This window comes from Mus musculus, chromosome 16, assembly GCF_000001635.26.
Source record: "Mus musculus strain C57BL/6J chromosome 16, GRCm38.p6 C57BL/6J".
Lineage (NCBI taxonomy): Eukaryota > Metazoa > Chordata > Mammalia > Rodentia > Muridae > Mus > Mus musculus.
The window spans coordinates 34,804,451-34,829,871 of NC_000082.6; the positions used below are offsets into that span (position 1 = coordinate 34,804,451).

General features: G+C 45.1%; 1 protein-coding gene across 4 annotated transcripts in view; it reads left to right on the forward strand.

Annotated features, from left to right (window-relative positions):
- Window positions 1-25,421, forward strand: part of Mylk (myosin, light polypeptide kinase) — a 257,238-nt gene that overhangs the window by 59,252 nt on the left and 172,565 nt on the right. For 3 of the 4 annotated variants that reach the window (XM_006521702.1, XM_017316849.2, NM_139300.3), the window contains exon 2: window positions 10,985-11,152. In XM_006521702.1, the coding sequence (XP_006521765.1) occupies window positions 10,988-11,152 (165 nt within the window). In that variant the 5' untranslated portion in view covers window positions 10,985-10,987. Of the gene's footprint in view, window positions 1-2,794; window positions 2,934-10,984; window positions 11,153-25,421 lie in introns of those variants that run through there. The other variant, XM_006521703.3, reaches the window with a different exon arrangement.

The window sequence follows — 25,421 nt, forward strand, 5'->3', positions numbered from 1 at the left end:
CTTTCCTATAGTACTCAGGACCACCGTGGGTAGTCCTGCCCACAGTGAGTTGAGCCCTCCCATATTAGTCATCAATAAAGAGAATGTACTACAGACTTGCCTGCAGGCGAATTCAGTGGTGGCCTTTTCTGAGTTGAAGTTCCCAAATGACTCTGGCTCGTGTTGACATAAAACTAGACAGCACAAGAGCGACTTGTAAATTTTTAAAATAAAAACTTCTATTCACTTAAGAATGCACATGTATTTGTTTAGAAGGTATTTGCGCGTGTCAGTCTAATAGACATTGGCAGTATATCATTGAGTCGAGCACGCATGCCCTTTATCCTGGTGTGGCTTACATTCCACTGGGGAGACAGATGGTCTTAATCAAACGGTTACTCCTCTGTTGTGATGGATGGGATGAAGACAGTGTCAAGGATTTGATAAGTGTGCCTATCCCAGGACCCAGACTTATCTTTGTGGGACCAGAAGTCTGTGGAGTGTGTCTGGTCAGCTCTTTGGTTCCTGGGCATTTTTTTTTTTTAACTTAAGTATGGGAATTTAAAGACTGCTTTTTATGTAAATTTCCTCCCACATCCTGATGCATGGTGCTAATCTTTTAGGGTTATAGTTAACATTCAAGCTGTGATCTGTCCCATGTGCTTGAGGGAACACCTCAGGCTTGAGACATGTCTTCCACACTGCTAGCTCCACGTGTTGTACCTGGTCCTGTCCAAATTAAAGCCCCTTAGGTCACCAGACATCCTAGGTGAGAAGGCTTGAGATGGATTCCGTCTCTTCTCTGTAAGCAGCTTTGGTGTCTATAAATTGCTGTCTTATAGCCAAAGGTTTTGGGGTAGCTCCTTGTGCAAGATCTTCCAAGGACCTGTGTGACTGGCAGCTGTTCCCTTCAGTGCGAGCCTCGGGCTTCTTGGTTTTACTGGTCACAGTGATTAACCTTTCTGCCTGGAGGAAGAGATGGATGAAATTAAGATGCTGATTTGTGTTTGTCCTCCCTTGTTCCTTAAAGCGGCACACCTGAGAGTCAGCCACTTTCCCCTCTGCTCTTGGTATTTGAAGAGGGCCAGCAGTGAGAACAGATGGTGACAGAGGCGGCTGGAAATTAGCTGGAATAAGGTTCTAAAGTATGATCTGGGGACTTAAAGTACAGTCAGGAAAGCCTAAGGCTCTTTTGGAGCCCAGATGATTGTGTGTGTGTGTGTGTGTGTGTGTGTGTGTGTGTGTGTCGGATGACATTTGTTGTTCTGCTTCTCTTATCTCTCCATATGTGGCATTTCCTAGCCACTATAGATAACGCTGATGTCACAGTACACTAGATTCAGAAACAGATAAAAAAGATCTAATTTTTGTTACTAGGGCAGACGTTAATGACAATTTGTGAGTTGGCAAGATGGCTCTGTGGGTAACTTGCGCTGTGAGACTGACAACCTGAATGATCCTTGGAAACTATGTTAAGGTCCAAGGAGAGAACTGACTCTATGACGCTGACATCCTCAGTGCAACCATTGCTTGCACCCCTATACAGTAACAATAATAAATAAAATTGTCAGGATTGGATGGTAGCTCAGTGGTAGCACTTGTCTAGCTTGTGGGAAGTCCTGATTTCCATACCCAGAACCATATACACCATACACCATGCACACACAGCACACGTACACACACACACTGTATTTTATTTTTATTTGTGTGTATTTGTGTGAATTCTCTGGAACTGGAGTCATGGGCTGTTGTGAGCAGCTATGTGGGTGCTGGGACTTGAACTCAAGTCTTCCAGAAGAGCAGGGAATACTCGTAAGTGGAGAGATGCCTCTCTTGACCCAGAAGGGTTTCTTGAACTCAGGAATTTGAGGCCAGCTTGGACAACACAGTGAAGCCCTGTCTCAGAATAAAAAAAAAAAAAGGAAAAAGAAAAAAATTATATTAACATGTAGGCTTATTGTCGATGTCTTATGTGAATTACTATTTAATTGAAATATGCATCAAACCTTGATAGCAATAACTCACCAACAAACCCTTTGGCTCTTTCATAACTTTAAGGGATATAAAGGCTCTTTGAGATCACAGAAGCTTCAACCACAGTGCTGGAAGGTCAAGGATGTCTCAGGTGTTGTAGGTGTTGGGGCTTTGCCTCCTTCTTATGAATCCACCAGCACCCAACAGGGCTCAAACTCAGGATGCTTAGTCTGCGCCTTGGGTTCTAGGGGAATACCTTGATGTCTACAGTAGGGATGGTGATATTTTGTGCTCTGAGCCCAGGTCCTAAGTCTCACTGGGTTGGGATGACACTGTGCTCCATGAAGTGCTGAGCACGCCGTGTTCCTACCTACAGTCCCAGCACGGGAGTTCTCAGCTATCTGCCTCCTGAGTGAGCCTCCTGCACTGGACATCTGAAATGGTGCTGCCTTGGCTCAAGGAAGAAAGAGCCAGGTCTCAGGAAGCACATGTCCCATGAGCTTATGGTAATCTCAGGCCAGCTGCACCAAGGAGTTGGAGTGACAGGCCAGGCCAGATGTGGAGTTGGGGAAGAGCCCAGCCTATCTGGGGCTCAATTCTCTGCTTGACGGGGTCTTTCCAGTCGCTTTACACTCAGATTGGAGTCTGCAGCTCTGGACAAGTCAAAACCTGTGAGCTTCCACCTCTGGCTCCCTCAGCCTTCACTGGTGTGGCAGCCAGGGGTTTCAAAGGTCACCCCAGCTGGGCGAATTAGAACAACAGATCTCCCAGCAAAGTTGGCTGCCCCCGCCCGCAGAAGGCAAGTTGCAACATCTGCGAGGAGAGTTAGAACAAAGCCCCTTACTTTCTCTGTCTGGCCCAGCCTCTGTGCGCTTGGATCGCTCTTCTCTCTCCATTCTCACTGGACCTTGGACCAGGGTCTCAGCAGCAGTGACGCTGGCCTCTGCTGGAAGCTGCGTGGGGAAGGCGGCTGCCGTCAGGTGTGTCTTTGGATAGCCCTGTGTGTCCCTGCCCCACTTTGCTTGGGTGGGTGGTGGCGAGGCAGCCTGGCACAGCTCAGTGGAGGATTAAGAGAGATTAGGGTATTTGTCAGGATTCAAGTGCATCGCTGAGAGGCTTAAAGAAGACAGAGGGAGCCCGTCAGTGCCTGGGGTGTTTGTACTCTTGATTTTGCCACCTCTGATATGTGCTGTGAAGGAGGGGGAGGTTTCCAGGCAGGGTGCCACACCTGCTTGGGGGCACCATCCAGCAGGGAAGCTTAGGTATTTCCAAGATGTCCTGTGCCTTAGAGCTTCCAAGACTGATCTCATGTGTGTGCTTGGAGTGCTGGAGGGACCGCTGGCCTTTCCAACCCCACTCTGCTGGCTAACTCGACTTTTTTGTTCCAAGAATCTGTGTGTCAAAGCAGCACTCTCTCTTGGCAAGTTCCTTTCTAGGTTCAAGAGACGATTAAACGCGCTTTTGATCAAATTAAAAGTCCAGTCCACTCAGAGCTGCTTTGAGTGATTACTAAATTGTGTTACTCGTGGAAACCTTATACGGAGCTTGGCTTTGGCTCAGACGTTAGCGGGCCACTGCTCTTTTGACCTCTCCCTTTGTGGTTTTATCATTCTCCTTTGTCTATTAGTCTGCATTTGACTGAGTATTGAACAACCGCCCCCCCCCCCCCCGGCTGCGGGTGTTTGATTGCAGCTGCTGAGTATTGCCCTGCCAACAGAGATAGCTGCAGATACCATCCAGTCCCTCTGATGTTCTCTTGTGCTCACCAGGTTTGATGGGGGTTAGAGAGGAATCAGGAGGGTTTGGCTTAGTTTATTATTAATTCTCCCCTGAAATGTGCAGTAGCCATCTATTGACAGCATGACAGGAATCTGACAGCAGCTATGGGGTGATGGGGTAACGGAGTGTCGGGGAGTAGATGGGCTATTTGTCATGACTACACAGCTCGGAGCTTAGATCTGGTTTTGCCCCTGCGACAGAGGAGTTACCTCCCCCTGGGATCCGCCCCACAGAGGACTAGATGGTTCCTGGCAATACTGACTTATCTGTGTCTTTTCAACCTGAAGCTAAGTCCTGTCTTGTCTTCTGTCCTTTAGGCCAAGTGTGTCCCTTTTAAAATTTAATTTAAAATTTAAATGTATGTATGTGTGCACATACATGTGTGTGCATGGGTGCCACAGTGTGAGTGTAGCAAACCTGAGGACAGCCTCAAATATAAGCCCTCACTTTCCATTCTGTTGGAGCCAAGGTTGCTGTTGTTTCTCTGCTGTGTATGCCAGGCTAGGTGGGCCCCGAGCATCCCAGGATTCTCCTATATCTGCTATGTGCCTGGTTTTTATCGATTCTGGAGATTCAGACTCATTCTTGCAGAGCAATTACCTTTATCCACTGAGCTATCCCCCGAGCTCACATGTGAGAGAATGTGTCAGTGAGAGCATCTGGGACCCTTCGGAGACTCTGACGGACATCGGCAAAATCATGAGGACTCTGGAGTCGTGAGGGTTTGGAGAGACTCTCTGGGGCCTGCTTTCGCTTCTTTGAGTTTCCCACTGCTCTGAAAGGCTGGGGAGGCTTTTTGTCTTCTAGAGCAGAAAGGGGAATGTTAATTTTTTTGTCATTGTCACAAACCCCTCAGAGAAATGATTCAGGAGGGATTTGCTTTGGCTGATGTTTTCAGTCTGTGGTTGGATGGCTTCCTTGGTTTTGGCCTACAGTGAGGTTGAACATCTTGCGGAAGGATGCGCTGGACCCAGCAGCCTGTCTCACAGTAGCCGGGAAGCTAGTGCAGAGACAGGAAAATGCCCTTCAAAAGCAGCCAGCCCCCTTTCCTGTGATCTACTTCCTTCTACCGGGCCCCACCCCCTAGTAGCCCATTGGTGTGAACTCATGAGTATATGAATCCACTGGTAAGTCAGTGCTCAGGGATTAGACTCTGCATCTAGAAACTGAATCTTGAATAGTAGACCATGGTAAGATACTCCAAACCATAACTCCGAGTCACCTCTCCTGCCCTTCTTCCTCTGGCGACTCTCAGGCCCCCTGCCTGTTTTACCTCCAGTTACCAAGGACAGTCTGGACCACTGGAAGATATGACGGCCCTCTGCCCCTGCTCTGACTTCTACTTCTAAGCTCGGTGACCTTGAAGCATAAGTAGTTTATCGGGCTTCCTTGTCCTTGGTGAAAGGAGATCCTGAGCACAGCCTGTAGGATTGACAGGATGAAGTGACAGGGACCACAAGATGTAGTCAACAGCTGTCTTATTCACAAAACACTGCAGCTGGAGGCTGCCAGCAGGCTCAGGCTTCCTCTATCGAGAATTGCCTCAGGATAGTTGGGCTTGCCTAGGCTCCTTTGTCTTTGATGACAGGGTCTGTATCTTTAAGGTGGTCACAAGCTTCCTTTTGGGCAAGGGATGCTGTGACACATTTCATTTAGATGTTTTTTATACTAAGCCTCTTGCTTATATATTACTGCATACCTGCTCATATCTTTGCTCTACCCTGCAAGGTTCATATCGTTCCCATTTGACAGAAGAAAAAACTGAGCCAAAGAGAATGGAGGTCCCTTGATCCATCTGTAACTGGAAATCAACAGTGTTGCTGAGTTTATTGGTGATGTTAAAGAAGTCTGAGCTTCCCGTTACCTGGATTGCCTCCTACCCAGTTCTAGAGCTACCTGTACGGAGTGTGTTACTCACCTCAGTGGCAGGGGATGTGTGTGGTTGCAGCAGTGCCCTATCCAGACTGGACCTAGGTAGCCATGCATTACACAAATGCAAACAACACTCCTCCCACACATGTAACTGTTCATTATTGACACATAGTAGGTGCTCAGTTAATATACTCTGAGTGAATAAATATCTCTTTATTCTTGCCATTAAAATCATATTGTGGGCTTGATGAGATGGCTCAACCATCAGGAGGATCACTTGCTGAACTTTCTGAGGGCCCAAGTTGGGTTTCCAGCACCCTGTCAATGCCTTCTTCCAGCCTGCTTGACACTTGTACACATGTAACATATACTCACATAGACACATACACATCAATAAAATGTTTCAAAAAATTATAACAGTAGACCGGAGCTCTCATACTTATTACAATACTGTTCACAATAGCCAATGCATGGAATCAACCCAAGTAGCCAACGATGGGTGAATGGTTAAAGAAAATATTGCATATGTATCCACACAAAGTAGAATATTATTCACCCAATAAAAAAGGGAAATCCTATCATTTGTGACAACATATAGATAACTGGAGGAGATTATGTTAAGTTTAATACACTGGGTCCAGAATAACAGAAGTGTTTTAATCCATATTTAGAAACTTGAATGATTTCATAGAAAGCAGAATTGTGGAAACTGCAGTTTGAATGTGGAGGACGCAGAATGAAGCTGGTCTGTGTTGTCCGCCTTCTCACACTGTGATGAAATCCCCGAGGAAAAGCAACTTAGAGGAAGAAAGGTTCATCTTGGCTCACAGTTTCACAGGTCTCAACCCATGGTCAGTTAATTCCATTGTTCTCAACCCATGGTCAGTTAATTCCATTTTTCAGGGGCCTGGAGCAAAGCAGGGTATCATGGTACTGTGGAGGAGGCCCTAGGACTATCAGGAAAAAAAAGAAGGACAGAGGAAGGAGCTGGGGTTCCAGCGTCTTCCCTGAGAGTGAACCCCCAATTCTCGCACACCTGTCACTCAGCACAAAGGGCTATACTGCCTCCCAGAAGAACTGCAGACTGGTGAGCAAGCCTTTCACACATCTTAGTAGATAATCCAAGTCTAAACCACAGCAGGCACCAAAATACAGTTAGTTTCCAGGCCCTTTAGCTCAGGGAGGTACCTTTGGCTTCCACAACTCATTATGTATTAATAAAGAGCTGACAGTGTCCAAGGAGATGGACCTGTAGTCACTGTGTCTGGTCATGTACACATCGTGTGCATGTGTTTAATTATCACTTTGCCAACCAAAAAATGTCACATCCTGATGGTTTTGAAATGATTCTTCATACACACACACACACACAGACACACACACGCTCACACATTCACTCACATACTCACAGACAGACACACATACGAAGCACAATAATGAAGTGTGGAGGACACTAACTGTTGACTCTCAGTGAGGGATGTTTGGTGGCACTTTCTTTGTATTCTTGAAATTTTTTAATAATTTTAAAAATTTAACATTTACATATTATCACATACATAGTCTTTTTATTTCTGAGGTGCCCCTGTATGTGGCCATTCTCATTGTTGAAATATATATATATTTCATATATGTGTGTGTGTGTATATATATATATATAAATACATATATATATATATTGATTTAAGTAATGACATCAGGATTTTTCCATACACATTTGGCTAGCTCAGATTCTCTCCTGATAATGTATTTCTGCACATAGGATTACTAGAAAGAGGAGTGGACACCCTTTTCTTCAGCATCCTCTTGCCACATTGCATTCCAGCACGACCATATAGTTTATCATGCTCCCTGGATGACAGCACGGGCATGCCTGTCTCACCGTGGTCTCACCAGTGCTGTGTGCTTCCTTTTCTCTTGATGCAGTCCCTCTGGTTTGCACAAACACAGGTTGTGGTTGTCTTGCAGCATGGGATTCTCCTGGGGCCAGGCCACATTCAAATGTTTACTCTGCAACACTCGGGTCCTGGAATGATTTCTTATTCTGTGAAAATATTCTGATGTGGTTTTCATTGCAAACATTTTTTCCCTGTACTATCATCCGTCTTTGAATGTGGATGGCATGCTTTAGTGGGCCCCCCAAATCTTATTGTTAAAGGACATTTTTAGAGTCAATTGAGTGGCTTTAACCTTGTACTGTTACTGACTGTGGCAGGAGACACAGCGCCCAGGGCACACACTGGGCTCAAGTGACAGGCCTGCCCCCTCTTGTGTTGACTTTGGACAAATTTCTAATCCTTGCACAGGTTTCTAACCCTTAAAATGGGATGGAGAGATTAGCTGTTGCCTAGTGCTATAAGGAGCAAATGAACCGTTTATTTACAGACTATGTTCCTGACACACAGGAAATGTGACTCAGGTACTTGCTTTTCTTGTTACCTCCTGCAACCAGCCTGGAAAGGAATTTTGTTTGGAAAGCAAATGCCTTATCAGAGAAAGAGAAGCCAGGTTTGTTGGGCAAAAGACTTATATTCAGATATGCCCACTAAATGTTTGCAGTGAAGAAACTGCCAAATGGCCAGAAATAGGGAACTAATCAGACACCTGCATTTTAATTTGCTTAAATCAGGGTTGTTTTGTTTTTACCTTTTCTTTTTCCCTCTGTGAAACAGAGAATGAATAAGAGAGGGAGAAAGACAGACAGATAGGCCATATACACACGTGTGTGTGTGTGTGTGTGTGTGTGTGTGTGTGTGTGTGTGTGTGTGTGTGTGTGTAGAAGTCATAGGAGGACTCCAGATGTCCTGTTCTGTCACTCCCTCCCCTTATTCCTTTGAGGTGGTATCTTCACCTGGACCTAGACTGGTGGCCAACCCCAGTAATCCTCCTGTCTCTACCTCCAGTAGCAGTGAGGTTAGGTACATGGCCTTGTGCACCTTTTTGTGGATCCTAACTTAGTTTCTCATGTTTGTGTAGCAAGTGCCTTTTACCTATGGGTCCATCTCTCCAGACTTTAAACCAGATAGATCTCTCTCTCTCTCTCTCTCTCTCTCTCTCTCTCTCTCTCTCTCTCTCTCTCTCTCTCTCCCCTCTGTCCTCTGTCCTCTCTCTCTCTCTCTCTCTCTCTCTCTCTCTCTCTCTCTCTCTCTCTCTCTCTCTCACACCACACACACACACACACACACACACACACACACACACACAGAGGGTTTTTCTGTGTAGCCCTAGCCATAGTTGTCCTGGAACTCACTCTGTAGATCAGGCTGTCTGTCTCCCAAGGGCTGGGATTAAAAGTGTGCCCTACCACCATCTGGCCAAATCAGATTTCTTAAAAGCTTCTTATCCAAAAAGGGGGGGGGCAGAGAGAGGCTGGAGAGATGCTTCAGCAGTTAAGAACACTGACTGTTCTTCCAGAGGTCTTGAGTTCAATTCCCAGCAACCACATGGTGGCTCACAATCATCTGTAGTAGGATACTATGCCCTCTTCTGGTGTGTCTGAAGACAGCTACAGTGTACTCATATAAATAAAATATATCTTTTCCAAAAAAGCTTCTTGCCCACTCAATTTAAAGAAAATTTAGGAGGAAAAATTAGGTTTGCTAATGGTTTGCTCTATATGGTTTGCTTTCTGCTGTGTAAAATGCCTACTTCTCTATACCCACAGAACAGCACCATCTTGCATAACAGAATGGTGGGTATTTTCAGTTTTCTCTTTTGGTCTAAGTTGCATAACTCCACCCTCACTTCTGCTACTCACTTGTGTCTGTCTGCGAACAGGTTCCTCCCTCACACTGAGATGGATGCACTTCTTGGGGTGTTATCATTAGGTTAGGCAGGAGGAGTGAGATCTGGGGTTCCACGAGGGGAAGTATGTAGTGTAGTCAACTCTAAGGTGCATTTCAGAACGACTAGGAAAAGGTTCTGTGCAACATCACCACAGAGCAGTGATAACGACCCAAGGGGATAGATGTGCTGACTGTCCTGACTTAGAGCACATGACATCAGGTACCAAGACATCACATTCCATCCCATAAACACATGGAGTAACTATGGCAACCAAAATTAAATAATAAAGCAAAAACCTTAAAAAGAGATCATAGACAAAGGTCTTCCAGGCAATTTGCAACAGGTGAGTGTTCAATAAGTGACAATTTAAAATGTTATTTGTTTGTTTGTTTGTTTGTTTAGTGTGTGTGTGTGTGTGTGTGTGTGTGTGTGTGTGTGTGTGTGCCGTGATGTGTATGTGCGGGTCAGAGGACAACTTAAAGGAGTCATTTCTTAGCTGGGCGGTGGTGGTGCACGCCTTTAATCCCAGCACTTGGGCGGAGGAGGCAGGCGGATTTCTGAGTTCGCGGCCAGCCTGCTCTACAGAGTGAGTTCCAGGACAGCCAGGGATACACAGAGAAACCCTGTCTCAAAAAAACAAAAAACAAAAAAACAAAAAAAAAGTAGTCATTTCTTTCCTTCTAGTCTGTGGGAACCAGGGATCAAATTCAGGCCATCATGTTTGGTGGCAAGTGCCTTTGGATCACCAAGCTTTCTTGCCAGTCCACCAAGAAGTGATAACTTATTATTTTTGCACATCAGCATCTTCTAAATTTTACCTTGAAACGTACTTAAAGTTGATAAGAAGCAACTACAAAGAGTTAGATATTGATTACCTCAGTGGGCAGCCATTGTTCCTTTTCACAACAGCCCTTTAGTCCTAGCTAATCTTGCCAGCCTGCAGACGTATTGTGTCTAGTCCCATATCTGCCTTGGACAGAGTCCCAGGTTCAAGGTGTTCTTGGCAGCGATGGCATCGTTTTTTGCTGTTTGTCCGTTGATGAAGGTTTATCCTCCCAGGACCTTAGTTACAAAGGATGGAGTCAGTCTAGATACCGTCTAGTGCCACCTTCCTTTCCTTAATGCTTGGATCTTCGAGCCTTTGTACCATATGGTCCTTGGCTTAATGCCACACCTTCATTCAGTCACCAACTCTCACCTTCTCACCTAGGCCCGCAACACATTAACCCCAGTCTCCTGCCTTTCTTGGAGGCCCAGTGCCATTGTTTGTAGCCCATGCTCTCTTACAGTTCAGGCAGAAGCAGCTGGGACTTCCCACCTCAGGGCTTCACGTAGATGTCAGTGAAATCTACAAGCCACCCTGTTTCCCTGATCTCGACCAAGCCATGCTCTGTCAGAAAACAAATGGAAGCTCTTAGTGGGTACTATGATGGCAGGTGTGGCCTGGGAGCTGGGCTCTAGGACTGGCTGTTTTTCATCTGGTACCTTATATGGAGAGGCCACAATGGGCTCAAACCATAGGGCTGGGCAAGTGGTATCTATGAGGAAGCCGGCATGCGTGTATTGTAAGACCTGACTTGCTCCTCTTCTTTTGTAGACCATGGGGGACGTGAAACTGTTTGCCTCGTCACACATGTCTAAAACCTCCCACAGTGTGGATCCCTCGAAGGTCAGCTCCATGCCTCTCACCGAGGCCCCAGCTTTCATTCTGCCCCCTCGGAACCTCTGCGTCAAAGAAGGAGCCACAGCCAAGTTCGAAGGGAGGGTAAGAAGTGTGGTTGATCAAGAGGCAGGGGAGGCCGGGAGCGGGGAGCATTCCTCACACCTCATTCTCAGTAAGCCTGACGTGGCAGAGAGCCTCGTCTCCCTTTGGGCCTTCACATAAATTGAATGTATACCATCTTGCTGTTTCTTGGTTCATGGTGAGCTTTGGTCTGTGTGAATAGACTCAGTAATGGAGGAGACCACGGAAATTGACCATCTTAAGGTATTTTGCTGCTGGATATGTTCTGGATACATGTGCCTGGTGTCAAGAGGAATGCATCTTGGGTTTAAATATGTGCTCCAGAACCTGGGCTCCTGAGAAATGAAATGAATTTTCTCCTATGTCTTCCCTGGAAGGAACATTTTTATCAGCTGACCTCTTGATTCCACGCAGCGTAGTGGAATGACAAATAGAATCCTGATGTCATTTTGTCACCTTCTGCCAACAAATCTCGAGCTTGTGACCGTCTGGGGCCTCCATTTCTCCTTCTGAAAGTATGAACAACCTTTCTCGCCTGCTTCTTGTTAAATAGGCGAAGATCAGAACATAGAGGAAAAGCTATAAGACTGGCTGATGCTTTAACTCAGGGAAAACCCTTTTAGTAAGCGTTAGGTATTAAATTAGCTTTACACGGAGGTGACGTGAGCATGAGGGAGGTTATGGTTAGTGTTGGAGATCAAGCACAGGGGTCCGTCCCCCCCCCCCCCCCCCGGAAGCTTAAAGGCCTTGGTGTGAGCACTCAATGAAGAATAAGGAATTCCTGTGTCTCTGTGACTCTGTAGGTGTGAGACCCTGGAAGCAGGTGAAGAAAGGCCCAACAGACATGTCTTGGTGCTATTGGCCTTACCTGTGTGTAGGTGACAGGTTACGCCATCTTGTCACTTGGAGAGTGCTTAGGAAAAGGGCCAGAGCTTCACTGAATTGTAAATGAGACACTGGCCTGTCCAGTTAGGACCTTTGAGAATAGATCTGTCCCACCATCCGTATTTCTTTTATTTTATCTAAAGCAGATCAAGGGGTCAATATTAGGGATGTGTATGGAGGTTCCACCAGCACGAAACTCTCTCCTGTTGCCCTAAATTTAATACACCTCCTTATATCCCTACCCAGGAAGAAACCCTGAATGGTCGGTCAGAAAGAGGAAGTACTGATTCATGCCACAGCATTTGTGACCCTTGAAAACATTCTAGCACACGAAAGAAGCCAGGCAGGACAGGACAAAACCACATAATTCTTATATTTCATTCCAGTATGGCATCTTTGAGAACAGAAAGAAGATGAGCAGCCCAGCAGGTATCGGAGAGAGGGTTGGGCGTGGCTGCCGGGTGTTCAGTTTCTTCCTGAGATGGTGAAGATGCTCTGAAACTAGATAGTGCTGGTGGCCGTGCACCTCTGTGAATGTTCTTATAAAGCGCTGAACTGTACACATTATAAAATTTAACAGCCCTTTAAGACATGCCTTAGTCAGCAGAACACCCCACCCTCTTACCACACTGCTGCTGAGCGACAGCTCCTGCCTTGGTTTGGCTTTCTCACAGCACAGTGAAGCCCCAGCTGCTGCTATGGCCATTGTCACAAAAGAGCCACATCTTTGAGCTGAGAGCCTTGGAACCTTCATGAAACAAACACTCACCTGGTAGTTAGTGCATCTGCTCTCTTGTACCTTCTCTGAAGCCAGGCTTTCATTATCTGAGGAAAAACAGAACAAAACAAAACCTGCTAGCTGTCCCTAGTTCACAAGAGGCTGGGAAGAACAGCTAATAAGACATTAAAAGTACTTCATGATGTTACGCAGTACTTCTCTGGCTGATTTGAAAATCACATAATACAAGTTCAATCACCTTGAACAATTCAGTATCATTTGGTACAGTTACCAAGTTGTGTAAGTTACTGGAACGAAATCACTGAGTTAAATCACTTAAAGTGTGGGTTTCTTTTGACTCCTGGTTACTAAGCTTTCAGCCAAGGTTGCCTGGCCTGTTGCTTTTGGGACCATGGAGGGGCAGCAGTGACAGTAGGACATATGGCACACAAAGCTACCCACCCTCTGTGACCCAGAAACAAACAGGAGTCAGGGTCCCCAACAGCCCTTTCAAAGGCGCATTCCCAATGACTTAATTCCCTTCCACGAAGGCTCCACACTCTAAGGGGTCTGGCAACACCCAGTAGTGACCACCCTAGGGACAAGCTTTCATTATGTGGGCCTCTTGGGGACAAACCAAATCCAAATTATACCAGTGTTGACTGCAGAATCCTTGAAACAGCCTTGTCTTGAGAGTATTTGATTTTGACTTATGTTGACCAACTAGTTGACTCTGCATATTCTCTGTGGCTGTGTGTTCCTTATGAATCATCCCATGGGTCTGTCTTGCCACTTGTGAACCCCACCAGGATCAGCCCGGAACACTGCCTTGGCAGGATGCTGAAATATGCACAGAAGGCTGTTAGGAAGGGATAGTCATGTAGTCCCTGGCTTACTTGAAGCAATAGAAGCTGTGGCTGAAACTACTCTGCCAACACGTGTGCTCCTGTGCCCACAAACACACAGAGGCATTCGCATTAGGGAAGGGTCACCTCTGATGACCCCAGGATGAGGAAGCCGGTTGTTTTGATACCAAAGGTAGAGCTGAGCCAGGGACATCCTCTCTTGGTAGCCCCACAGAAATATAAAAGCAAGATGATAGTGTTAGAGTTCCATGGCTTTAGGAGTTGCTCTTAAGAGAAACTGAGCTCTGAATGCACTCACTTGCTTGGCCAGGGGCACCACCACCACCAAGGCTGCCTCTGGACCGCTGGACACTGCCTGCAGTACCCTCCTCTCATTGGGCACACAGCCTGTTCCAGACCTGTGTCTGCCACACAGCCTGTGTAGGACAGCAGCTTTGAGAACTGGGCTCTCCCAGGAGCTCAGTGGTGCCCTTTTCAGATTGTGGTTCACCATTCAGTTCTGCCTGGCAGTTCCTCTTGGCCTCTTCCTTGCTGATGCCCAAGAACTCCTGCTGGCCTCCCCCTCTCCCTAGAGAGTTGCCATCCCAAATGAAGCCTCCAGCTTCTTCTGGAGAGGTCAGGAACTGTGCCCTCATTGAAATTCAGTGGATGTCACAAATGTGAACTCGGCATGAAGGCTATTTTCCCACCTCCTCTAGGGCTGTAATTAGCAGTTGGTTGGAACTTGGGCGTATTGCTTTTATTCCTGAAAACTAAAGCCAACTGCCCTCTCACTTCCATTTCCCTCCTGTGCCTACTTTTAAGCAAAAATCTAGATGAACCTCACCTCTGATAATACAATTCTTCCTGTCATCTAGGACGTGGGTGACTTTAGCATGGTATTGCAATTCCCCTTTGGTTCAGGCTTCTCTGGGGCACTTCAAACTTGAGTCTTTCTTCTCATGGGGTTTAGTCTGTTGCTTTTTTTTTTTTTTTTGAGACAGGGTTCCTCTGTATAGCCCTGGCTGTAGACCAGGCTGGCCTCAAACTCAGAAATCCTCCTGCCTCTGCCTCCTGAGTGCTGGGATTAAAGGTGTGCGCCACCACACCCAGCTCATCTGTTGCATTTTTTAAGCACTTTCCCACTCTGTGACAGATAACACAACGAACACGTAACCTGTACCCATTCCCGTAGCTGTCTCTTTCAATGCCTGCAATAGGACCGGAGACCTCCTTTGCAGTTCAGGGTGGTCCAGTGACACCTCTGTGCTGAAGTTGTCTAGAGAGCTTCATGAAAAGCTATCTTTTTCATGATTAAAAATACAAGAAGTCAGAAGACATCTTGGATGCTCTCATTTTCTACCTTACCCTTTGCTGCGATTCTTTGTGAACATAGCCAGGCCACCTGAAGCATGTTCTGTGGCCCATGTGGAGAACTGCCCCATTGGTTTCCTACCTCCCTACCACAGGGTCTGGTGTGAAAAAGCAATGCTGGGAAAATCCTAAAATTGGTGTATTCGTCCCTTTTGCCCACAGACTTGCCATTATCAACAAACAAGCAGAACCACCATACCAGCCATTCTGTCCTACAGACCCAGGGGGCTAATGCTTTAAGGCCTCCTGAGAAGTGTAGCCAGAAGAAGGTTTCACCCAATCCCCTGGGCTCATTGAGGCTCACCGAGGCTCCTATAAAATGCTGCCTTGATTGTCTCATGCCAGATACTGGTTCAGCTGTGGCAAGGCAGGCAACATGAGACAACCTTCCTTGAAGGGAAAATAATGGCTTCCATTTGGCTAAAGCACAAAGCCTCTTCCCCGTTTCCATCCAACAGAGAAGTAACCACTGTCTTCAAAGACATGAGGAACTTAAAGGACATGTCTGACTTTCACGGGTCCCAGGAGTCCTAGTGTGGTTTAGAAAAGTGTGCATACACAGACTGCAGCTGTGCCTATGTGTAACCAGACAGTTGCAGAAAGTCCATCAACAGATTTGCTGCTGGCGCTGGGGATGATGTAGGAAGATGGGAAAAGCCTCGCCATGGTTGATGGGAGCCACACGTGCACTCCTAGTCTTGTTAGTTCCACCTCAGTGACACCTGGACGTGCTATGTCAAAGCCTTTGCACCTAGGCCTTGTGCTCCATGCACAGTTGAGACTGGCCTTCCTTCCATGGGCCTAATCTAATCTCTTCAAGTCAGTGTCTGTTTCTTGTTGGTCTTTGAGTCTTGGAAGTGACCCAGTGTCCGCTGCATGATTGTGTGCTCAGGACATTCTTGCTTCATTGAGGACACCAAGGTGGGGCTGTGCCTGAGCTCCCAGGCATCTTCAGTCACTGAGGCTCTGAGCTCATTCTAAGCCCTGCTCCCACACTCCTTCCCATCCATGTCATGGGGTTTTCCCCCAGGCTGTTCCTGGATCAAGATGCGCTTCCTTTTCCTCCCCATTCTATTGATTTAGATTCTACTTCCTTTAGATCACTTTCCTGACGTATTTCTCTTAGAGTACTTAAGAGCCACGTTTGTAGGATGTGGACCGTTAATGAAAATCACATAAGACCAGTTATGAATAATAACCATAGAAAAGACTTGACCATTCTAGTCTTCAAAATGTGCCATTCGGTGATCATCTCTGTGCCTGCGTTAAAGAAATAATTTCAATGTTAAACTGTTATTAATGGTGCTTGTTGCCAGAACTGTGAGCCTGAGTTCAATCCCCAGGCTACACGGGATGGAAAGAGAGGAGCTGGGGCACGTAGCCCTGAGGCTCCCACAAACAAAACAGATGCATGTAATGAAAACTCAAAGGAAATTTGAAAGTTCTCTGCCCTGACTTTCTGCTTCTGCTTTTCAGAGGTAGCAACCATCAGCAGTCTGGATAGATATTCAGAAATGTTCTATGCAAACAGGACATCTATGTGAATATCCTTTTACGCACACAGGATGTATATGCCGATCTGTCACCTGCTGCCCTTCCTGAGTTCCGTTTCTGGTTCGTTCTGCACACTGGCAGATGGGTGCACCTCATGGATGTGCGTGAGCTTTCTCGCCCTCCATTGCTCCCTTCTGAGTTTCCCTAATGCTAAAGCATCGACTTACTGCACTCTGTCCATTTACACGCAGGTCAGTGTTTACCTCTTTGCTTCTTTCATCAGGGTGAGTTCTTTGAGGTCTAGATTTGCACTGTTGAATAGGATCACCACTAGTCACATGTGGCTGTCTAATTTACAATAATGTTAATTAAATAAATTAATTTAATTTAATTGAGATTTTTATTTCCCTGGCTATACTAGGGAAATAATACACATGCTAGCCCATATACATATTTCAAGTGCTCAGTGGTTGTGGGAGGCTAATAGCTACCAAGTCAAGCAGCACAGATTACTAGGTATTTCTGCCATCACAGAAATCCTATTGGACATGCCTGATCTAGAGCATTCTTATTAATTCAGCTCTTAGGTATTGGTGATTCACACCTAAAAGACATGTAAAAAAACAAAACAAAAACTGTTCTTTGCTGGAGCGATGGCTCAGCAGTTCAGAGCATTTGCAACTCTTACAGAGGACTAGAATTTTATTCCCAGTGTCCACACGGCAGCTCATGAACCTGCTTGAAGCTCCAGTTACAGGGGATCCAAATCTTTCTGAGCTTGGCTGGCACGCACATGGTGCTCCTTCACACACACAGGCCTGTACACATACACACATACATAAACTAAGTATTTTAAAAATAGCTGTCCTCTTCACAATAGGAATACAGTATTGGGTTTTTGAGAATTTATTTAGGGCATAAGATATGATCAAAGGTTACCTCTTGAGGAAGAGAACATTCTCTTCTAATCGTCTGTCTGTAGTAAGGAATGCTGGCCTGGACTCAGCCAGCATGAGTCTCCTCCCTAGATCCCTGCAGATATCTGCTCCAAGTGGCTAGAAGACATTGCCTACAATGCCAGAGTCCCTAAAGCAATAGAATGGGCCGATGGAATAGACATTGCAGTCGGTGGCCACGTTAGCGTTGACATGGTAGACTGAAGAGACTTTGTAATTCCTTCTTGTCTACATGTGCCATGGAAATAAACTTAAGCAGGTTCAAATGAGGGATATTTCAGAGCTGCGGTAGGTACATAAGAAGGGGGTGTCCATGGTTATGAGAGCCCCTCAGGGTTCCTCTAATGGCTCCACCAGTGTTCCTATTAGAACAGACATAGGACAAAGACTCCATAAAAGACAGAGCTGCAAGTCTGAGGCTAAGGATCTGGTGATTGAAGAAGGAAGGATGGTTTTCTAACATCTTTGTGCAGAGAGAAGTAGAAGCTCTTAGTGTTGTAGCTCTTAGCCAGTGTCTCAGGGGAAAGATCCATTTCCTTTGTCACAATGAGGAGAGTTGCATGTGCTATCTGCTTGTTGCATGGCCAGAGTCACTTAAGTGAAGTCCATCAGGAGACTGCGCCACGTGCGACTTGTAGACATCCCTTGATTCAAGAGGATCAGCCAGTGTTTGATTTTGGAAGTTTCTTTACCGCCAACTACATTAGGAAACTAGTTCTTTAGCCATTGACCACGAATTAGCTAATGATGGTCACAAGCTATTTGAAGAAAATATATAAAGGGGTCTGCAACCCTATAGGAGGAACAACAATATGAACTAACCAGTACCCCCCAGAACTGTGTCTCTAGTTGCATATGTAGCAGAGGATGGCCTAGTTGGCCATCAATGGGAGGAGAGGCCCTTGGTCTTGTGAAGATCATATGCCCCAGTACAGGGGAATGCCAGGGCCAGGAAGCAGGAGTGGGTGGGTTGAGGAGTGGGGGTTGGGGGGAGGGTATAGAGGATTTTGGGGATAGCATTTGAAATGTAAATGAAGAAAATATCTAATAAAAATAAATAAATAAATTAGATGTTTGAATAAGTAAAAAAAAAAGAAAGAAAGAATAAAGAAAATGTATATATTTATCATTCACCCATAGGTACAGCTCAGAAATGTTAGTTATGGTTACGGAAAATAAATTATGAAAGCTTTGGCAAGCGAAAAGTAAAACAGCAATGCATGGTAGCCTGAGGCAGGAGAAGAAAGGCAAAGTGTAGGGACACAGTGGGAGGTAAAGCAATCAATATTCTCCAGCAAGGATGAATCAGATAACTGAAGTTTAGTTACAAGACTCAAAACCATAATGGCAGGTGGGTGACACATCACCACCTGCAACTTCAGCACGAGGGTGGCCACAGTTCCACAAACAAACAAAACAACAGCAAGCAATCCCCAAATGATCCCGGTAAATAAAGTCCACTCTCAAGCCAGATCTGGTACATTTTGTTAGTGGTATTCCCAGAAATTTTGAGCTACAATTCACAAGTAGCTATCCTACACATAGAATTGTATCTGAGGGGTCTTTTCTTTTTCTTTCTTTGTAAAAATGTATTTGTGTGTGCATGATCTCTCTCTCTCTCTCTCTCTCTCTCTCTCTCTCTGTGTGTGTGTGTGTGTGTGTGTGTGTGTGTGCACACACACACATGCCTGAGGAAGCCAGAAGAAGGTGTTGGGGCGCCTGGAGCTGGAGTCACAGATGGTTGTGAGCTGCCCAATGTGGGTGCTGAGAACTGAAGACGCTTTTCTTAACAAATAGGATCTGGCAACACTTGCACCAGCACACAACTCAGCAGGAGCTCTCTGCTCTATGTGTGTCTTTTCCCTGTTGTTCTCACCCTACGATTTGTAGCTTTCTCCAAACATCAAGGCCAGCATCTGTTACCAATTGTGATGTTGTCATTTCCCTCCTTGTGTCTAAATTCATAGTAGGGCAGCAGAAGATGGACGAGAGCAGAGATGGTTCTTCTCCATGCCCACACTTTGTGGCTGGCTTTTCTGCCTAGGCTCTGTAGGCATTTGAGGTCATGACTATGCCATAAATGCCCAATAAGAGATGGAAAAATCCAAGCAGGACTGGCAAGAGGGAGGCAGCATAAGTCAGAGAAATTCTTTGCTTTTCCTAGTGGAAATATTCTAAGTGCTATCTGAATTTTTACACAGGAAGTTGGCACATGGGCGAGGAGAATGATGTGGTGGGTATCAGCGGCTGGGAGACTAGGAGGGCAGGAGGGGTGAGGCAAGCTTAACTGGTGAGTATTAAGCACAACTAGTGGGCTCTAGGGTACGATTGCATAGTAGAATGACTATAAATATCAGTAGTGTACCACCCCACAATGCAAAAAGGAATTAAGAAAATATCTCCATAAGGAAATGATCCGTGGGCTAGAGAGATGGCTCAGTGGTTAAGAGCACTGACTTCTCTTCCAGAGGTCCTGAGTTCAATTCCCAGCAACAAGATGGTGGCTCACAACTATCTGTAATGGGATCTGATGCCCCCTTCTGGCACGCAGGTGTACATGCAGGTAGAGCACTCATGCATAAAATAAATGCATAAATCTTTTAAAAATGATCGTCTCTTAAACTGAGATATGTTCAATCTATGTAAACAGGAGTCAATGTATTGAAAGATTGTATCATTTTTGTAACTTGAGGCATCTGTGAAGGAATAAGGAAACAGAGCAAGTGCCTTAGTATCTTTTCCTATTGCCATGATAAAATACTCTCACAAAAGCAAGTAAAGAGACGGTTTGTCCTGGCTCTCCACACAAGTATTTAGTCCAACATGGCCAGAAAGTCAAGGCAGCAGGAACTCAAAGCAGCTGGTCCCAAACAATCCTGGTTGTTATATCCACAATCAGGAAGCAGAAGGCAATGGCTGCATGGTGCTGCTCGGTTCTGTTTCTTCACAAATATAATTCATAACCCCAGCCAGAGAATGGTGCCTGCACACACAATAGGCAGATCTTTCACATCAATAAACACAACGAAGATAACTCCCTACAGTTGCTCCAGAAGCCTGCCTTCCCCTCAGATGGTTTTAGATCCCATTAACCAATGATAACAGTAGTCATCATACCCGGAGAAAATTAGTGTTGATCATGAAGTTAATGATAAAAAGAACAGAAAGGTGCTTCTAAAGATGGGGCTGGGGAAGTGGTGCTTTGGGGGGAAAGATTAAGAGGGGAAACATCTTTCTGTCAATGTATACCCTCAATGTTTACCTCTTACTTTTCCTATGGTCCCATTGCTGGAGTTTCTGTTCACAGTAGATAGAAATTATGCCTGTAAATTTTTTAAAGCATAATAAAGTGCTTGTAAAAATATTTGTACCAGCAATCCGAGTTCAGTGTCCAGATCCTGTCAGATAAACGATCAAAGACAAATCCACAGTTTACACTGAAAATATCACAGAGAGCATTTGGGCACGGAAGGACATGTAAGTGCAACAAAATGCATTGCACAACCCTGCTGGCAACCAAACAGAAATGTCGATACCTTTCAAGTGCTGTCTACCTGAAAAAAACCTAGCAAAATGAAGTTCTCAAACAACCAGTGCAAGACCAGTGAGAAGGTGGGGTGTTTCCTTTGCTGGAAGCATTGAGGGTTACCTCAGCCTCCGGGGACTCAGACTGGAAGAATGTTACAGGAGCAATAAAACCATTGATCCATTTTGCCAAGAATTCTGTTTTGACACTGTAACTTAACTCTTAACAGAGAAGCGGGGAAAACAGCCAGAATAAAGATGCTCAGAACACTATTTCTAATAGCAAACGTGGAACCAGCCTGTACCCAGAGAGATCATTGAACACATGCATCATCAGTATGGCAGCTGTTACATAATATATCACCTGCCCGGCATTTGGGGGAGCTACATCCATAAATGGTAATGTGTAAGAATAGCAAAAGAAAGTGGAAAGAAAATAAAAACTAGGATGTGGTTGCATAGACCAACTGCAATGTCGCGAAAGTGCCAGTACCCTTATTACATGCAATTAGTAGAGGCTTGCGAGTCTTGTAAGTAGGACTTGTTGTTGTTGGAATCTCTCTAAATGGTATGTTTTTAAAATTGTTTAGTGACAACTTACCTAGCAGAGAAAATAGGCACAATTAAAATGGACCCTGTGTGCTAGGGAGGCTCCTAGGTGCCTATTATCTTAACTGTTTCCAATTAGCTTGTCCCTTTGCCTTGAAGTGTAAACAGAGAGGACTGGCAGAGTGAGCAGCCGGAGACACAGAGTGGTCTTACAGCTGCTGTGTGGCAGGCGGCCACAGGGTCAGAGTCTGGAGGACTGTGCTAGTCAGTGGTCCTCTACTAGTGCCCAGTTCACTTGACTCATTTCTTAGAACTCCCTATATTGAGACGCTTGGTCATGTGTAACATTCTTCCAACTTCAGAGTTCACTACCAAGTTTACTATGTTGGTAAAACCACAAAAGCGAAACACTTGAGTTGAGTTTCCAAAGGGAAACAAATACACGTGGCTGCCATCCTCCATGTTTAATTTAGGTCATAGCAGGACTTTTCACCTCTGTGAAGCCTTTTCCAGCTCTATTGTCCCACTGCATTCTCTGTCTTTGTCATGTTTGAGGCAATTTGGAATGCAATTATGTTATTAACATTCTGTGCTATAGGAAACAGGCTTGTCTAGGCCTCTGCCTGCCATAGAACTGTCTTATAATTTTGGAGAAATGATTGCCCCTCCTAGATCTCCAGTTATTTTTTAATAGTCATAATTCACTGACCCTAGGGCCCTGGAAGAGTTGAAACTGTATGGTGTATTTTATAGTGTGTGATATTTCACGTGTCTAACTTTTACATCATCGTTGTCATTCATATATGAGCTCCCTATATAGCTCTAGCTGGTCTAGAACTTTCTATATAGTCCAGACTGGCCTCAAAGTCCCCATCCTCCTGCCCCAGCCTCCTGAGTGCTGGATTTACAGGTATGTGTACCATGCCCAGTTTTTCCATGTCTCCTTTTTAGGGCAGGGGATGCAGCTTAGAGGTGGAGTGCTCTCTTAGCACTCACAAAGCCCTGGGCTGGCTTCTGGCACCATGAACAAACACGCTTGTCTAATTTTTGAAAATCTGCTCCACTCTTAGCTCCTGGTTGTTGCCCAGTAGAGAGAAATTACTTCTGTGTAGTCTATAGGCTTTGTAAATGCTAGTTTCTTGCCTCATTAATGCCCTACCTTTATTGCAGGTAGATTTTGAGTGTTTGGGTCTGATTCACACAACTAATGTTTAATGGGCATTTTCTCATGAGCCACACAGTTAATTTGTTTAGAACCAGAAATATCTGAGGAGTGCAGGGCTGCCATTCGTGAATATGGCTGTATTTGTATTCTTCACATCACCTTGGGAACTGGGCCAAATAATCTTGGCCAAATTATAAGGGACAGTTGTTTCCTTTTAGCATTTTTATTATATTATTTGGTCTGTTTGTTTCTTGGTATCGTTTCCTTTATGACTTATTCTGATCAGGTCTCATTTCTAATAATATACCAGACACTTGTGTGGCATTTTATAGTATATGAAATCTTCCCAACCTGAGAATACCAAGTGCTAACTATCTTTCTCCCATTCCCAGAGCTCTGGGGAGACATAAGCAGAATTAAACCAGGTGAAACATACAGGGAGAGAGAAGGGCTCTAAGAACATAGGGCCTTGCAGAAGGGCTCAAAGAAAAGTGAGACCAGTGTCAATCAGTTGCTAGTAACTAAATCAACCCACCTGTGAGAGGTGCTGCTGATGAAGTGGTGCCTTGTGTTCCAAATGCGAGCTGCTCAGCCCTTCTGGGCTTATCTCATGTGAACCTCTGCTTAGCTCACAGCTTGGAATGCCTCCCTTCAAAACAGCCCTCTTACAGTTGTGTGATCAGCCTCCTTACCAGCTTTCTCCAGGAAGCAGGATCAGTTCCGTGAGAGACAGGTCATATGGAGTCAACCCTTCCTAAAGGCATTTGGCTGGGGACTTAATCCTCAGCTTACACTCTTAGACACTGTTAAGAATATTAATGATGTTTAAATTTTTACTTATTTATTTTGTATATGAGTAATCTGCCCACATAAGTATGTTCACTTCGTGTGTGCCTATTGTTCAGAAATCAGAAGGTGGTGTCTGATCCCTTAGAACTGGAGTTAGAAACCAAACTCAGGTTCTGTGCAAGAGCAACAAGTGCTTTTAATCATGACCCATCTCATGATTTATTATAAGGATCCTCTGACAGCTTTTTTTTTCTCCTCAAACAAATATGATAGGAGAGGGTCATTTAGCCTAATTGGCAACTGCCAGACCTTTGTACTGTGCCTGGTTACTCAGAGTAGGTGCTGTCAGTCAACTATTCCTCTCTTTAGCAACTGTCCAGGTTGGTCACAGTAACCTGTCTGCTTTGGACACTTCATGGATGCCTCAAGGAAACATTACTCCAATTATGAAGAACACTGCAACCATGGCTGCTCTTAAAGCCACCGTTTGTCCTTCAGTCTTGTTTCAGTTGGTGGTGGCAAGCCTCTGTCTGCCCTAGATGACCTTATCTATCTTGAAGCTATTAGTACAAAGGAACGAATGCCTTCGTAGTGTCTTTACACAAAAATTGTGAATGGTGCTTATGCAATGCTTGTAATTAGTGTTTATTTGGGGCTTGTCATTGGTAGATCTAGAAACCATATGCAAACAAGGCTGTGACCGCTGGAACTAGAAACTCTACCAGAATCCCAAACTCCTCTCAGACTATATAAGGAGAACTGTATAATCATGCTTTCACCTTTTTGTGGTCAGGCTAAGAAGTATCTTCATGCATATAACTCTTCCTCCTATTGTTACTACAGTAGGCCCTCAAATGCCTCTCCCAATAGTCTTTTGCCTACTTTAGTCTACCACAGGTACGGTGGGATAAGCTGGTTACATGGAGAACAAATAACAACATCTATCATGGTAACAGCAGGAAGGTTGCTGAAGACTTCACGAGAGCATCTAGGAGGAGAAACTGAGATCTGAGCTTATGGGGAGTGTGGAAGTACTAAGAGGGTAAGAGATAGTGGAAAGCTGAGATGATGGTAAAAGACTATGAAGAATCAAAAGTGGGAGACTTTGAAGAGCTAAGACTACAAGTTCTAATCATCGTAAGAGTTCCAAAAGAGTCCCCAGTATTAAGAGTTATGAAACTCCCAACACCTTCAGCTCAGGAGCTGTGACACTCGCTGCTTGGCTGCCTACATTCAAAGCCAGAGCAATAATCTTCTGACCTGAGTACCCAGAATTATATCTGTGTAGTTTGGAGGTATAAGCTCTTAGTAGAGTCTAGAGCTTTCTGTCCTTGGGGTTACAAGCCCAGTCTCAAAGCATTAGGGCTTGAACTTCCAAGACTAAAGGGTAAGACATACTTTCAATTCTCACCTGAGGAAAAGAGCCCCAATCACTTGTAACACCTGAACAGGCCCTCTTCCTATTGTCCTGTTACCTGGGCCCATGCCATAATCCACAGTCCCTGGCCAGGTCTTGGACTTTTCCTCTAAGGCTTCCTTTAGTCGTTCTAGTTGGATTCTGCCTTTCGAGTCTATCAGAGTGCTATCTGATCTCTTTCAGATCCTACCTCTTCCAGTTGTCCTAGTTCTCTTGTCTACACAGATTGTCCTGGAGTTTTCTTGTGTAGTATACTTTTGGTTTCAAACTATGTTCATTTTGAACTTGTCACTAAAATGAGACAGTCTTATTAAACAAGTCATTATCCAATGTTGGGTTCGCCACAGCCTCTAAGTTGGACTCCTATGCATGGTAGATGCATTGCTATGACCAAAAAAATATCTGGTAGAGCAATTTAAGAGAAGATAGGGTGTTGTGGTGGTGGTGGTGGTGGTGGTGGTTTGTTTTCTTGTTTTAAGTCTCAGTCCATGATAGCAGAGGAGGCCGGACATGACAAATTGGAGCATGTACCAGTTGTTCACATGATGATGAGCAGGAAAAATACCAAGTCAG